Source organism: Geotrypetes seraphini, chromosome 7, assembly GCF_902459505.1.
Source record: "Geotrypetes seraphini chromosome 7, aGeoSer1.1, whole genome shotgun sequence".
Classification (NCBI taxonomy): domain Eukaryota; kingdom Metazoa; phylum Chordata; class Amphibia; order Gymnophiona; family Dermophiidae; genus Geotrypetes; species Geotrypetes seraphini.
Window position 1 is genome coordinate 191,950,659 of NC_047090.1, and position 17,472 is coordinate 191,968,130.

The 17,472-nt window shown below is 44.4% G+C and overlaps 1 protein-coding gene across 4 annotated transcripts in view; it reads right to left on the reverse strand.

The window, feature by feature from the left end:
• TTLL5 (tubulin tyrosine ligase like 5) overlaps positions 1-17,472 on the reverse strand; it is a 602,590-nt gene that overhangs the window by 31,063 nt on the left and 554,055 nt on the right. For all 4 annotated transcript variants that reach the window (XM_033951293.1, XM_033951292.1, XM_033951290.1 and 1 more), the window contains one exon: positions 5,163-5,358. In XM_033951293.1, coding sequence (XP_033807184.1) covers positions 5,163-5,358 — 196 coding nt within the window. The remainder of the gene's footprint in view (positions 1-5,162; positions 5,359-17,472) is intronic.

Below are 17,472 nucleotides of genomic sequence, written 5' to 3' on the forward strand. Positions count from 1 at the left end.
AAAATACTGACAGTAAACAATTGGTCGTATTTTTCTACCTTGGGAGTATCAGGCTGCTAAGCCACAGTCCAATGATCCCAGGAGGCACCTTAAATGATCCTGGTTTCCCCACTCCACCAAGGCTCCCGCTCCTTCCCCCTCACAAGAACCTCCACCCCAGAATAGCTACCTCCTCCCAAAGAGGTTCCTCCTAGTACAGTCCCATTTCAAAAACTTCCCAACAGAAAGTACTAAAAATTTAGACCCCCCCCCCCCCAATTCTCCCATAGGAATCAATGGGGCTGTATTTAAAGTCTCTGCAGTGCCTACATACAGGGGAGCTCAGAATGGTTTACATTAATTTGTTCAGGTACTCAAGCATTTTACTCTGCAGCTGAAGTGAAAAGAAAGGAATTTGTGCCTCCGTTTTTTCACTGAACAGTCCAATCTTCAGGATCTTTGGGCTGCCAGTTGAACGTAGCCTGACCAAAAGCCCCTCGGAACCCCCTCACATGATCGGAGGTGGAAAAATGCAGCTTGTGCCCTGATACTCCGAGGGCTCTTACTCAGGGCGCATTCCAGCCTGCGATTAAGAACATTCCCAAGGGGAAGGTGCCCAAGCTCCAAAGGTGGCACACAGCAAGCTGGCTCCACAGGTCCATGGAAGCTGCTTCCTTTCCCAGGCACAGAACCCCTCCAAAGGGGTCTCAAGGCATTGAGAAAAAACAAACTTTAGTGAAAAAAAAGCAGCACACGGTTCACTTGCAGAAATAACTGCAGGGGGCTCTGTATTCCTCTGCCAAGTGGGAGGAGCAGAAGAGGAAAAGTGTGTGGATTTCTGCAAGACCCGTTCTGCAGGCTGAGGTGATTCTGGAGGAGATGTAACTGAATTCTTATTCTTTTTTTTTTTTTTAATATTTTTTATTCTTTTTTTTAAATTCTTACATCAAGTGAAATACATGTAATACATTCAATTATGAAAAGACACTTGAAATTATTATTAAATGTTCTTACAATGTGAATTAAATAAACCCTTTATCAGAATTTTATATCATATTAATATTACAATAGTTTTCCCTCCCTACCCCTTCTATATGTTCTATACATGTGTTATTATATCTGATCAGTAGAATAATTTGTCAATGGTCCCCATATTTTATTACATTTTTTAATATAACCTTGTTGTAATGCCAATACTTTTTCCATTTTATATATATGACAAATTGAATTCCACCAAAAAGTGTAATTCAGTTTAGTGTAATCCTTCCAGTTCTGAGTAATTTGCTGTATGGCGACCCCTGTTAAAATTAATAAAAGTTTATTATTATTAGCTGAAATCGGACTTTGTGTTCTCATTGCTGTTCCAAATAATATTGTATCATATGATAGTCCAACATGATTTTCTAATAAATTATTAATTTGGGGCCAAATTAATTTCCAAAAGGAATTAATGCAGGGACAAAAGAATAGTAAATGGTCCAATGTCCCCACTTCTATCCTACAATGCCAGCATCTATTAGATCTATTACTATCTAATTTTTGTAATCTCGTAGGGGTCCATAAAACTCTATGTAATAAAAACAACCATGTTTGACTCATAGATGCTGATCTTGTAGTATGTATTCTCCAGGACCAAAATTTTTGCCATTGAGATGGAGAAATTATCTGTCCTATCTCAATACTCCAAATATCCCTAAGTCCTGATCTCTTTTTTTTGTTTAAAAATTCGTTTATTTTCTTATACCATTTTGCGGCTTGGTGTCCTTGAAAATCCGCTTGAAAACAAAGGATTGGTAAACTATATTGAGTGTTTAGATTCTTCCATTCAGGGAACCCTTCCTGAATGGCCTGCTTCAATTGCATCCATTTAAAATATTGTGTTTTATCTAATCCAAATTTTTATGGCAATTGTGAAAAACTAAGCAGTGATCCATTTATTATTATAGCTTTTAAAGTACGTATACCTGCTTTTATCCATTGTTTCCATACTATTTTAAATCCACCAATTTTGATCCTGGAGTTTACCCAAATAGATTGATTTAAAGATTTAGTCAATGGATCTTTTGATAAATTGCTTATAAATCTTAATGTTTTCCATGTATCTGTTAGAATTCTATGATCTTTATATCTCCTAGGTATTGTTATACTAATGAAATGTTCTGGATGTAAAGGGAACATGAGGCGCCATTCTAAATATAACCAGTCGGGTACATTTTCCATGAGATCTGGGAGGATCCAATACATTCCTTGTCTTAAAATATAGGCTTGATGGTACCTATAGAAATTTGGAAAATTTACCCCTCCTTCCTTAATTGTTTTTTGTAATGATGCTAAAGCGATTCTTGGTCTTTTCCCAAACCAAACAAATTTTGTTAGTATACTGAATTCTTATTCTGAAAATCCATCTACATTATTTAACATAATAACCATACTGGGTTAGATCAGTATCCAGGTTCCATGCTACCGATCCCAGGGCAAGCAGTGGCTTCCTACATGTTTGGCTCAAGAGCAGAATATGAATTTTTTCCTTCAGGAACTTGTGTTCTAGAGCTTAACTATTTGAGTAGAAAAATATGTCCTATTTGTCTTAAAAGTATTTCCCTTTAAATTCGAGTGTCCCCTAGTCTGTAATTTTTGACGGAGTGAAAAATCGATCCACTTGTACCCGTTCTACTCCACTCAGAATTTTATAGACTTCAATCATATCTCCCTTCAGCTGTCTCTTTTCCAAACTGAAGAGACCTAACCTCTTTAGTCCAATCTGTGGCGGGGGCCAAAAAAACAAACAGGATGCTAGGAATTATGAAAAAAGGGATAATTAACAAGACTAAGAATGTTATAATGTCGCTTTTAGTGCTGCATTGACTGACTTCAGATTGAGGATCGGTCTCCAATTGTCCTAGTCTTTCTTAGGCACAATGAAGTATATTGAGAATCTTCCCAATCCCGATTCTGTGGAATATAATATCTAAGAGCCTTTGTACTGTTGCTCAGACTCTGACCGCCTTCTCCTGTCGTTCAGCTGAAAAGTCCACAAAGTAATCCAATAGGGGGTAGTTGAATTTGAGTTTATATCCAACTCATTACCCCCAGCACCCAGCAGTCCAATCTGTTCCATGCCCATACCTCCCAGTAGGCTGTTAACCACCCTCCTATCTGCGGAGGCACTACTGCTGACCTGGTATCATTGAGACTTTTTGGAGGCTACATGAGCTCGCAGTCTGGAGGTCTAAGTACCCTGACTTTCCACACCTCTGCCGAGAACTCTGATATGTTCTTTGAGTATCAGTTCCTCCTGAGTACAGGCAAAAGCGTCTTGAGCCACAAAAATTATCCCTACTAGACCCTCTAGGAGCACAAAGGACTACTGTCTAGAAGAGTCTTAGGTTGACGCTCTGCCACACTGGACATAAAGTAGTCCAAAGGGGAGTCGAAGGGGAGCCTGCTTAGAGGGCTGCTGCCCAATTCAGGAAAAATTTTTTCGATTCGATTCAATTTGATTTTCCTGTCCTGGCGGGTTTATTTTGTAGCCTCTTCACCCTCTCCACCCCCTTTGCCCTCACCTACCCACACTGGCACTGTGGTGTAAATAAAATAAACAAACAAAAAAGACTTTTCCTCTCTCTGTTAGGTCCTAGCTCACATTCGCTGTCTAACACCAGCTCTGGCAGGATACACATTTCAAATCTGACATACTGTAATCACAAAACAAAAAATAAAATTATTTTTTCTACCTTTTGTTGTCTGGCCATTATTCAAAGTAGATAGCATAGCTGGTTTTAAGAAAGGTTTGGACAAATTCCTGGAGGAAAAGTCCAGTCTGTTATTAAGACATGGGGGAAGCCTCTTCTTGCCCTGGATCGGTAGCATGAAATGTTGCTACACTTTGGGTTTTCGCCAGGTACTAGTGACCTAGATTGGCCACCGTGAGGCTACTGGGCTTGATGGACCATTGGTCTGACCCAGTAAGGCTATTCTTATTTTCAAATCATGTTGGTCCCAGGCTCTGGTTTCTGCTTGTCTTCTGTTAACTCACTTGCCAGGGTCTCTTACCCTTTTGACGTTTTCTTCTTTCTCCGTGCTCACCATCCATCTTCTATTTCTGTCCTTCCCTTCCGTTTCCATTTCCTCCCCGGAGGTCTGTCATCTCTCCTTTTTTTTTTTTTTGTCTCCATCCCCGCAGTCCAGCATTTCTCTTATGACCACTCCCCTCATCCAATATTTCTATCCCCCTCCCGCCACACCATCCCTTGGGTTCAACTTTTCTCCCTTTCTTTTTCCTCCCTCCCTCCATTCCATTGTCCACCATCTCTTTCCCTCGCCTCTGTTTTAAGACCCATTATTTCTTCCCCCCTCCACCTAGCATATGCCCCTCTCTTTTGACCCCCTTTCCCTGTGTACTTCTAATAGCTACACCAGGGGGCCCCCCGAAGGTTGGCATGTTAACCCCTTCTCTCCACTGTTGTCTTGCTTCCCCCTGGCCTCCTGGTCTCACTTTCAAAACTAATTATGGCCTTTAGAGGATTACCGGTGATGTAGTGATTCTAGCAGGCTGCCGTCAGCCTCCACTGCTCGAAGTATAGAAAACAATGTTCTGGATTTAGAGGCTGTGATGGAAGAGGCTGAATTGAATTTAGTGGTGATCACAGAGACAAGGTTCACAGGGAAAAATGACTGGGATATATTTATACTGGATTACAATCTGTTCAGGAAAGACAGCGTAGGAAGAGAAGGAGGGGGAGTAGCATTATATGTTAAAGATTACAATTGCAGGATCTGCAAGGTGAGGAAGAGGCACAGTGGGTTAATCTGGAAAGAGGGAATGGGAAATGTATTTACATGGGTGTGATATACCTCCCATTTTCTCTTCCCACACTGGCACAGATCTAAAGGGAAGGGATGTTTGAAAATGTGGGAGGAGGCTCTATGGAGGGGGTTTCATCAGACATAATGTAGGTGTAAAATGGCAGCTGGGGGATACTTACAAATCCCATGAATTGCAGTCCAGCAAGAAAGAGGTTTTCTAATGTGTGGGCAGGGGGCAGTGTAGATGTTTGCAGCCCTCTGAGGTATAGGGGAGAAACTGTAAGAGTTTGAAGCTCTCTGGGATGTATGGAACAAGCTAAGGCTCTTTGATTTACACAGAGTGGGCAGTATAAAGCAACTGAGGTTCTCTGGTGTACCTGATGTCGAACTCGGCTTTGATCCAGCAGCTGCTGGCTGTGAAGTCGTTGCAGTTGCAACTGCTGCAGGGCATACTGGAGCTGGTAGCTGCTGATGGTGGGCTGGTGCTTCTGCTCAGGAGGAACCCCGGTCATCATGTTATATATGCTATTCTCCACTTCTGCATCCCAACACAGACTGTCACTCTCCAAAGTCCTGGGGATAACACATATGATAATGCATGAGATGCTTCATAGATGTATAGAAAATCCCTCATGAAAGAAAAATATCCATTATAGAGACAATTTGAAACCCTGTCTAGGCCTGGGAAACAGGGGCTGGCCAAGGGCTCTTCACCTGAGACAAAATCCACAACTTAAAACATACTTCTCTAAAGAAATCTCCATGTGCTGACAGCTGGTTCTGTCTTCTTGAATCATATCCACTCACACTTAGTGACTATCTCAAGGCAGAGAAAATTGAACAGAGGGGTATGATACAAACACTACACCAGGTCACAATACTAAGATGTGGGTGCATATGTGGTCAGAATAGAAACATAGAAATAGATGGCAGATAAGGGCCACGGCCCATCTAGTCTGCCCACCCCAATGACCCTCCCCTACCTTTCTCTGTGAATAGATCCCATGTGTCTATCCCATTTGGCCTTAAAATCAGGCCCGCTGCTGGCCTCAATCACCTAAAGTGGAAGACTATTCCAGTGATCACTTTCAGTGAAAAAGAATTTCCTGGTGTGCCCGTGCAGTTTCCCGCCCCTGATTTAACACGGATGCCCCCTTTTGCCGCGGGACCCTTGAAAAAGAAGATATCTTCTTCCACCTCGATGCGGCCCGTGAGATACTTGAATGTCTCGATCATGTCACCCTTCTCTCTGCGTTCCTCGAGTGAGTACAGCTGCAACTTATCCAGCCATTCCTCGTACGGGAGATCCTTGAGTCCCGAGACTATCCGGGTGGCCATTCTCTGGACTGACTCCAGTCTCAGCACATCCTTACGGTAATGCGGCCTCCAGAATTGCACACAGTATTCCAGATGGGGTCTCACCATTGATCTATACAATGGCATAATGACTTCAGGCTTACAGCTGACGAAACTCCTGCGTATGCAACCTATGATTTGCCTTGCTTTGGAGGAAGCTTGCTCCACTTGATTGGCAGCCTTCATGTCCTCACTGACGATCACCCCTAGGTCACGTTCTGCTTCAGTTCTTGTTAGGATCTCGCCATTTAGGGTGTAAGTCTTGCATGGATTTTGGCTGCCCAGGTGCATGACTTTGCATTTTTTGGCATTGAAGCTGAGTTGCCAGGACCTAGACCAGCGCTCCAGTAGGAGTAGGTCGTGCATCATATTGTCGGACATTGAATTTATGTCTGTTGTGCTTTTGCCCACTACATTGCTTAGTTTGGTGTCATCGGCGAATAATGTTATTTTACCTCGCAGCCCTTCTGCCAAGATGTTGAATAGGATCGGGCCCTGCGGCACTCCACTGATTACCTCCGTCATTTCGGAGGGGGTGCCGTTCACCACTACCCTCTGAAGCCTACCTCCAAGCCAGTTCCCAACCCATTTCGTCAATGTGTCACCCAATCCTATAGAACTCATCTTGCTCAGCAACCTGCGGTGTGGTACGCTATCGAATGCTTTAATGAAGTCCTGGACATCGTGTCCAGGGACTCCCCAACATCCAGCTTCCTCGTCACCCAGTCAAAGAAGCTGATCAGGTTTGATTGGCAGGATCTCCCCTTAGTAAATCCATGTTGACGGGGATCCCGTAGATTCTCCTTGTTCAGGATCGTATCCAATTGGCGTTTGATTAGAGTTTCCATTAGTTTGCACACTATTGATGTGAGACTCACCAGTCTGTAGTTTGCTGTCTCCATCTTGGAGCCTTTCTTGTGGAGTGGAATGACGTTAGCCGTCTTCCAGTCCAACGGGACATTACTCGTACTAAGGGAGAGATTGAAGAGCGCGGATAGTGCTTGAAAATGATCTCACCTCCTTCCTGAAGCAGAGAAAGTCTTGTGTTAAGCTTTCAGGGAATATTGACCCCTTTCTGTTTAGTGGTTTGTTTTTTTAAAGGCTGGCCAATTGGAAAAACTGTGTAAATTGAAGTTTTCCCCATGAATTTGATTGTGCTTAATCAAAAAATAATTTTAAAAAATTGTTAAAAGCCCATTATAGGGTCCCTCATAGCTACTGATTACTTAAAGTTCCATTTTTCTTAAAAATTGCTATTATTTCTGCTTAATGGAGCAAATTTCTTTCTTTTTAAAAAATCTTTATTCATTTTCAGTTGAAAAACAGTGCATACAAGAATTCATACAAGTTATTTAAATTTCTTGATATTATAACTATAACTTTTTTTTTCCAATTCTTTATTCATTTTTTCATCTTACACCAAGTGTACTATATTACATCAATTAATTCATATACATCACTTGAAAATTCTTTCCTATTATTATTTCAAAACATATTTTAATCTCCCCCACACCCTCCCTTTCCACAAATATTGTAAATCAAATATATCATACATGTAATGTGTTCAAAATAATAATTAAAAACCAATAATATAGCAATATATCCCCCCTTCCCCTTCCTTCAGAGTTCATGTCAGAGAGAGGCTTGTGGGTCAGCCACATGTAGGGTAGCTGTCTCGCTCTTGTCGTCTTCTGCTGTGCCATCCTGTGCCGTCCAACCACCCACCTTTGGGCATTGCGGGGAGTGCTGCAGTGCTGGGGACTGAGGAGCAATTGAAGCAGGAACACTTAAAAGAGGAGCAGGAGCAGTTAAAAAAATTAAATAAGGCCGGGAGACAAATGCTGGAAGGCAGAGAGGGGCAGGACGAGATGATTCTTTTTTCAATAGGGTGGTGGAGATGGAACACAGGGAGGGGGGATATTGGACATAGTGATGCGGGGAGTACTGCTGGGGACAAATGAGAACTTCAACAAGGCAGGGGACAAGAAATGCTGGAAGGTAGTGAGTGGGAGGGAGCACAAATTCAGGACATAGGAGGGAATAGAAAGGGACAAAGGGTGTTGTTTGGTGGCCAGTAGAGAGGGAGATGCGGTCCCAGTCTTTGCTGAGGCGAGGGAGACCAGGCCGCGTGGCGGGACCTCCGCTTCCCTGACGGAGCAGGCGATGGTAGTTGGCCTTGCAGTGCCTGCTTCTCACCAGGCTCAGAGTTAGATGGAAGCCCAAGTGCGCAAAGGAAGAGCCAGTGGGGCCCAAGGTGCAGTGCTTGGGGCAGGTGTGGGTGGCTTGCTCAAGGGTCCTGCTGCACGAGGGATGGGAGGGAGGGAAATTTAACAGAAATAATTGAAATTTAATAGAAATAATTGCAAAAAAGATAATTAACATTTTCTCTACATAGTGTGCATTGTGTTTTTTTAAATTTTATGGTTACCATTATGAATTAATAAGATATTGTGTGTACATGAAAAATGAATGGAAGAAATTGTGAGCGGGATTGTGGGCGGGGTTGGGGTGGGGCTAAGGTGGGATTGTGGGCGGGGCTGAAATTAGTAGATGTCCTACAAAAGGACCTAAGCAAACTAGAAGAGTGGGCAAATAAATGGCAAATGCTATTTAATATAGAGAAATGCAAGGTCATGCATATTGGGAGAAAGAACCCAAGGTTCAGCTACAAAATGGGAGGGTTCAGTGCCGGGGGACAGTAATCTTGAAAAGGACTTGGGTGTGCTGGTGGACACAACAATGAAGCCAACGGCACAATGCGCAGCAGCCTCCAAGAAAGCCAATAGAATGCTGGGAATTATTAACAAGGGCATTACAACCAGGACGAAGGAAGTCATCATGCCGCTGTATCGTGCAATGGTGCGCCCGCACCTGGAGTACTGTGTCCAGTATTGGTCACTGTATCTCAAAAAGGACATTGCGATACTTGAAAGGGTCCAGAGAAGAGCGACGAAAATGATAAAAGATATGGAAAACATTTCATACGCAGACAGGTTGGAGAGGCTGGGGCTCTTCTCCCTGGAGAGGCGGAGACTCAGAGGAGACATGATAGAGACTTACAAGATCATAAAGGGCATAGAGAAGGTGGAGAGAGACAGATTCTTCAACCTATCGGGAACCACAAGAACAAGGGGGCACTCGGAGAAACTGAAGGGGGACCGGTTTAGAACCAATGCCAGGAAGTTCTTTTTCACTCAGAGGGTGGTGGACACCTGGAATGCGCTGCCGGAGGTTGTGATAGGACAGAGCACACTACGGGGTTTTAAAGAAGGATTGGATAAATTCCTGACAGATAAAGGAATCGAGGGATACAGATAAGGGCAAAGATAGGATATAGAAAGGGTATCAAGGCGAAATTTAAGGGATCACATACAGGTCATGGACCTGATGGGCCGCTGCGGATGCGGACTGTGGGCGCGATGGACCACCGGTCTGACCCAGCAGAGGCGACTTCTTATGTTCTTATGTCCCCTTTTGAGGAAAAAAAATAAATGGTCACCTACCACTATGACTCCAATCTAATGATATTTAGAATAACTTAAAAAAAAAAAAAAAAGCTTTTGTGTTTCCTTTGGGTTAAGTTGGAAAATGTAGGTAGTCTAATTATATCACTTATAAGACTATGATTCAAATCTTGCCCACCACCACAACACTCAAGGCAATAAGACACATCAGCTATTTAAGGCTGAATCTACTTTCACCAGCAAAGATACAGAGGCATTTTCTCTGCGCCCAGTGTCTGTAACAGTACTATTTCTAACAGTATGGATATGGAAAAACTTTAAAGTTGACTACAGGGCTACTGCACAGACTGACTCACTCTCCACTGAGATTGATGCTAGCGAGGCCTTGTTGCAAGAAGTTGCAAAGCACCGCAGGCTTTATCAGAGAGAAATACCTTGTTGTAAGTGCTAACGAACAAATGTTGGGATGAAGGAGAGACGTAAAGAAAGATTAGGTTCTTACCCTGATAATCTTCTTTCCTGTAGTTCCTGTTGCTCACGTCGTTTGGCCCAATGTGGATCACTATCGCCGTATCTCCTCCTTCCGCACTGTCGATGATCCTGTCGATGCAGCTCACTATATCCTCCACCTTGGCTCCTGGTAGGCAGGTTACCAGTTGATCCTGTCTTCCTCCTGTTATGTGGCTGTCGAATTGTCGGATGATGGAGTCTCCCACGATGATTGCTGTCTTCTCTATCTTCTCTTATCTCTCTAGCCGCAGGTCCGTGTCCTCGGTGCACTTCCATCTTCCCTCCTCCCGGCGTTGGCCTGCACTGGATTCATCTTCCTGTGGGTTCCCCCTTCTGGTTCCAGGTCCTGCTGCTGTATCATCTAGTCCTTTCTTGTGATTGTTCTCCAGGTGGTCCTCACTCTCTGTGGGTGTATTTGGCAGTTACTCTGTTGTTGGTGATGTTCCACGGCCTCTCTGTATGCCTCCTTCTCTAGCTCCCTGACTTCTTCTTCGATATTCTTCTCTTCCATGATGTTTTCTGCTTCTCTGACTTCTTCAGTGTTCCTCTCTTTCATGAAGTTTTCAGCCTTTCTGACCTCCTCCTCAACTGCTTAAAGTGCTTCTAGTTCTAGTACTCTGCCCTCCAGTAGCTTGACTTGCTTCTTAGGCCCTCCAGTTCCTTGCATCGAGTGCATACATAAGACTGCCTCCCAGAGGGGAGGTAGAAACATAGAAACATAGAAAGATGACGGCAGAAAAGGGCTACAGCCCATCAAGTCTGCCCACTCTACTGACCCACCCCATTAAGTCTGAGTGCTGATGACTTAGTTCCTTAGCTCGACCCTCGTAGGGATCCCACGTGGATGTCCCATCTATTCTTAAAGTCGAGCACGCTGGTGGCCTTGATCACCTGCACCGGAAGTTTGTTCCAATGATCCACTACCCTTTCTGTGAAGAAGTACTTCCTGGTGTCACCACTAAATTTCCTTCCTCTGAGTTTAAGCGGGTGCCCCCTTGTGACCGAGGGTCCCTTGGGAACGAATATGTCGTTTTCCACCTCGACACGACCTGTGACGTATTTAAATGTATCAATCATGTCACCCCTTTCCCTGCGCTCCTCTAGAGTATAGAGCTGCAATTTGCCCAGTCTTTCTTCGTATGAGAGACCCTTGAGTCCGGAGACCATTCTAGTGGCCCTCCGCTGGACCGACTCGGCTCGAAGCACATCTGACAAACGGTGCAGGAGACTCATCATCCTGCTTCTATCTGCTGCTTCCATTGCTGTCTGCTTGCTGGTCTGTTGTCTGAAGTGACTTCTCCTTGTTTCCTGGATCTTGTGTGCTTCTTGTTCTTCCCTATATGCTTTCTCTCACTGCGTGTAGTGTCCTTGGTGCTGTTACTGTGTAGTCCCTCTCCTAATTATATACCTACTACCCCTACTTCTATTGTTTATATCCTCTGCGTCTGCTGGGTTTGTTTATTTATCTGCTTTTCATGTCTGTCCTGTTGCCCTTTGTGGTACTTGTCTGTGTAGATGTCCTTCCCTGGTGTTTCTTCAGTGTAGTGACTTGTCCCTTCTTCAGACCCTTCGCAAAGGCGCTATCGCTAAGGTGAGCGCCTTTAACACGCATCAAATGGCTGAGCACCATTGACCCTTCCCCTTTTAAGTGGGAGCTCCGGTGGATGACATCAGGGTGGGTGGAGCTACCTCTTGCCATTGCCCCTTGCTCTCTCCTGCCTTCTCCTACTCCTTCTTCCCCTCTTCTCTCCTCTCCTATTTGCCTTCTCCTTAAGAACATAAGAATTGCCGCTGCTGGGTCCGACCAGTGGTCCATCGTGCCCAGCAGTCCGCTCTCGGAGCAGCCCTTAGGTCAACGACCAGTGCCCTGAGTCTAGCCTTACCTGCATACGTTCTGGTTTAGTAGGAACTTGTCTAACTTTGTCTTGAATCCCTGGAGGATGTTTTCCCCTATAACAACCTCCAGAAGAGCATTCCAGTTTTCCACCACTTTCTTCTCCTTTTCTCTCCTCTCCTGCTTGCCTGTTCAAGTCTCTAGCTGAGCAATGTTGGCCCCTCCCCTTTTAAGGGTGAGCTCCTGTGGATGATGTTGGGGGTGGGCGGAGCTACCTTTCACCGCTGCCTCTTGCTCTCTCCTGCCTTCTCCTACTCCTTCCCCTCTTCTCTCCTCTCCTGTTTGCCTTCTCCTTTTCACTCCTTCTCCTGCCTCCTGCTCGCCTGCCCAAGTCTCTAGCTGAGTGCCGTTGGCCCCTCCCCTTTTAAGGGGGGAGCTTCAGTGGATGACGTCGGGGGTGGGCGGAGCTACCTCTCACCGCTGCCCCTTGCTCTCTCCTGCCTTCTCCTACTCCTTCTTCTCTCCTTTTCTCTCCTCTCCTGCTCACTTGCCCAAGTTCTATGTTAATTTAGGTATAATTTGTTGACAGACATCCAGTTTTTGATTTCCAAGAGGCAGTTTAGGGGTTTCATAATCTGGGCTTCTCCTAACGGTAGGTACAATTAGATGTCATCCACAGAGGAGTGAATCTGTCCTATGACAGGTCTAATGTAGAGCTTGAATAATAGGGGGGGGGGGAAGCACAGCCCCCTGCAGGACACTGTATTTAATCGGTTTCAATAGCGTATCATTGAGTATTTTGCGAAATGTTATTCAAAAAGGAGGTGAACCATCATACCGCAATGTCTCAGATTCCAATTTCCATGAGCCATTCAATGAGGAGAGGATGGTCAAAAGTACTGAATGCCACACTGAGATCCAGCAGCACTAGAAGAACATCATTAACCTTATCCATGAGTTTCTAGCAGTCGTCGATGATGTCGAGAAGAACAATTTCAGTACTGTGGAATTTCTTGAATCCCGACTGGAAAGCGGATAGACTCCTTGTTCATCGATGAACGAGTGCAATTGGTTTAACGCTGTTTTATTTCCAGGATCATGGAGACGAAAGGTAGGTTGCAGACGGGTCTATAGTTGCCAGGCACGTTAGGATCAAGTGTGTGTTTTTTCAAGATTGGTCTGATGAGTGCCGACTTCCAATCTGTGGACACTACGTCTGTTTGTAGAGAGGTGTTGATGAGAGGAAGGATGGAGTCTACAAAGGCATCTGTTACCACCACTAGAAGGCGTGGTGGACAGGGGTCCAGGTTGGAGCCGGAAGGGCAAATAGGGTCTAGTATTTTGGCAATGTCGTCGTGTGAGACAGTTTTGAAGCGAGTTAGGTTCTCAGTTGTAGTTTTAAGAACATAAGAATAGCCTTATTGGATCAGATCAATGGTCCATCAAGCCCAGTGGTCTGTTCTCACAGTGGCTAATCCAGGTCACTAGTACCTGGCCAAACCCCAAAGAGTAGCAACATTCCATACTACCGATCCTGGGAAAGCAGAGGCTTTTTTTTTTTTTTTTTAAATTCTTTATTCGTTTTCTTTCTTTCTTTTTTTTTTAATTCTTTATTCATTTTAAAACTAACAAACAAGTGCTCAGTATCAAAACATTACATTACTAATAAAATATACAACACTTGACAATCTTATACATATAATCCATTAAAGTAAAAATTATAACCCTTTCCTCCCCACCCAACAATTCTTCAATGAAATTTTCATAATACAACAGAAATCCAATCATTTTATGTTAACTAAGCAACTGCACTGGAAAGGGAAGAAATCCAATCATTTTAATTAAAACATTAATCATCCAATTCCCCCCCCCAAAACAAAAATACATGAATCCATCAAAAAGGAAAACAATGTTCATTCATTACAATAATTCTCTAATGGCCCCCAGATCTTTATAAAGTTGTTAAGAGGCTTTCAATATAAATTTATACAAGTCTAAGAGAGAACCAAACTAATTGCTCAAATAATACCTCTCATTTAACTCTTAGTATGATTATGTCAACAGAAACAGCGATGAATGATCTTTTCTTTAAACTTGTCTCAAACATGTAATTTAACACTTTGTATTAATTGGAAACCGCTTTGATTATAAAAACGGTTTATCAAGACTTAAATAAACTTGAAACTTGATCCCCATGCGTTGTGAGTATGTTAACTAAACAACTGCACTGGAAAGGGAAGAAACCTCACTGGCCCCACACCCCCTCCTGCCAAGTGAAATTCGTTCAATGCTCTCTTAATTCACTATTCAAAATTTTCCAAAATACAAAGCAAAGAACTTAGCATAGGCAGGGCTTCAATTGCGTATTTTTTTTTTTTTTCCATTTTTTTTGCCCTGACTGCTGTATTTTGTTGTTTTTTATAGGCGTCCATTGCCCTGATGCAGCTATACAGCAAAACGCCTGCTAGTTCACGTTGGCAGAAGTGGACCGGCAAAGACAGCAGGAGATTTACTATACCAGCAGCACACAATCGAAGCCCTGCCTAAGCTAAGTTCTTTGTTTTGTATTTTGGAAAATTTTGAATAGTGAATTAAGAGAGCTTGGGACAACTACATTGGATCTTTAAAGGAGAGGAAGCGATAGTAGAGAGCATGGATAGGCAAACGGTCTTTATCTGCCTTCATTCTTCTATGTTTCTATATTTATTCCTCACCATAGACTAGTAAAATCCAGCTCGAGACTTAGTGCTATCAGACAGCCATTATCTGATCAGAACTACCAACTAAATCAATTATCTTATTAAAGAAAAATGTTTACTATTCATTACAAAAGTCTGTTAATGGTCCCCAAAACCTCTTGAAATTTACCAAGATATCCTCTCTGTGTGGCTAATGTTCTTTCCATTTTATATAGATGACATACAGAACTCCACCAGAAACTGCAATTTAATCTGCTCTGATTTTTCCAATTGAATGTTATCTGTTGAATGGCAACTCTAGTCATAATAAGTAAAAGCTTATTGTTTTTTGAAGAAATCTGACTTTTCGCTCTCATTGACATGCCAATATCATCATATGTCAAGGCCATCGGATTTTCTAACAACCTATTTATTTGGCCCCAAATCGATTTCCACAATGTCAATATAAATGGACAATAGAATTAGAGAATGACACGGTGGTGGTTTACCCGCGGCCACCGCATTTTAGCCGCAGGTCACCGCCGAAAACGGGGAAGAAAACTAGCAGTCGCTGCGGCGACGGGGACAAGGCCATTCACCGCCCGCGGGGCGGTGAATGGGTCTTGTCCCCGCAGTGAGGCATGAAGGATTGCACGGTCCCCGCAGCTCACACCCGCCTGCCCAATCGATTCTAGTGTTTAGCCAGCTCTCTCCCTTCTCCTCACCTTAGTTTGTAGATTTTCTTTTTCGGCGACCCGCACGCTATCAAAGAGCCGCTGCTGCTCAGTTTCGATCTTCTGCTCTGACGCAACCGGAAACAGGAAGTTGCAGCAGAGCAGAAGATTGAACACTGAGCAGCCGCGCGTGTGCGGCTCTTTGGGAAAGCGTGCAGGTCGCTGAAAAAGAAAGCCTGCTAAATAAGGTGAGGAGAAGGGAGAGAACTGGCTAAACACTAGGATCGATTGGGCAGGCGGGTGGGGGCTGCGAGGACCGTGCGATCACCCGTGTTCCCGGCTCAGACTGTAAGGAGGGAGTGAAAGGGAAAAGGATTCTGGGCCAAGGTGATGAAAACGGAAAGAAAAACCCACAGCAGGAAAGAAAGGGAAGGACAGGCAGGTGAGCCAGATGCTAGAAGCAGGGGGGGGGGGGAAGAAAGAGGGAAAAAAGCTAGATGGGGTTGAAAAGAAGAGACACACTGGTATGGAAGAGGAAGATAGGGGAAATCTGGACACAGGAAGGTAACAGAAAGAGGGGAAATTATGTGCATGGGGCATAGGGACAGAGACAAAAAGGGGACATGCCATGGGGATGGTATATGGACACAGGGGGGGGCAATGGCAGATACATAGGGGAGATATTAGAAAAGTATATAAAATTGTACCCGTTTGAGGCTTTTATGTATGCAGCGGTGACGGTGACGGGGCGGTGAATGGGGTTGCAGTGGCGGTGACGGGGCGGTGAATGGGGTGGCAGTGGCGGTGACGGGGCGGTGAAGGGAATGACGGTGACGGGGCGGTGACGGGGACCAATTTTTTCACCGTGTCATTCTCTAAATAGAATAAAAGATGATCTAAAGTCCTAGCCTCAAGATGACAGTGCCAACATCTATTCGACTTAGAGCTATCTAATGTAAACGAACAGGGTCCAGAAAGCTCTATGTAACAGAACAAACCAAGTTTGTCTCAGATGCAGACACTGTACATTTGAACATAAGAATTGCCACTGCTGAGTCAGACCAGTGGTCCATCATTCCCAGCAGTCCGCTCATGCGGCGGCCCTCTGGTCTAAGATCAGCACCCTAACTGAGACTAGCCTTACCAGCGCACGTTCTTGTTCAGCAGGAACTTGTCTAACTTTGTCTTGAATCCTTGCAGGGTGTTTTCCCCTATAACAGCCTCTGGAAGAGCGTTCCAGCTCTCTACCAGTCTCTGGGTGAAGAACTTCCTTACGTTTGTACGGAATCTATCCCCTTTCAACTTTAGAGAGTGCCCTCTTGTTCTCCCTACCTTGGAGAGGGTGAACAACCTGTCCTTATCTACTAAGTCTATCCCCTTCAGTACCTTGAATGTTTCGATCATGTCCCCTCTCAATTTCCTCTGTTCGAGAGAGAAGAGGCCCAGTTTCTCTAATCTTTCGCTGTACGGCAGCTCCTCCAGCCCCTTAACCATCTCAGTCGCTCTTCTCTGGACCCTTTTGAGTAGTACCGTGTCCTTCTTCATGTACGGCGACCAGTGCTGGACACAGTACTCCAGGGGAGGGCGTACCATGGCCCGGTACAGCGGCATGATAACCTTCTCTGATCTGTTCATGATCCCCTTCTTTATCATTCCTAGCATTCTGTTTGCCCTTTTTGCTGCCGCCGCACATTGTGTGGATGGCTTCATCGACTTGTCGATCAGAACTCCCGAGTCCCTTTCCTGGGAGGTCTCTCCAAGTACCTCCCCGGACATCCTGTATTCGTGCATGAGATCCACGTGATCGTGCGTGATCCACACCAACACGGATTTACCAGGGGAAGGTCCTGCCAATCTAATCTGATTGACTTCTTTGACTGGGTGACCAGTCATCTGGATGTCGGGGAGTCCCTGGACGTGATATATTTGGACTTCAGCAAAGCTTTTGATAGCGTCCCACACCGCAGGCTGTTGAACAAACTAAAATCGATGGGATTAGGGGATACATTCACTAAATGGGTAAGGGATTGGCTAGATGGTAGGCTTCAAAAGGTGATGGTAAACAGTACCCCCTCCAAAACGTCAGCAGTGACGAGTGGAGTACCTCAGGGCTCCGTCTTAGGGCCGATTCTATTCAATTTATTCATAGGAGATTTGACCCAAGGGCTTAG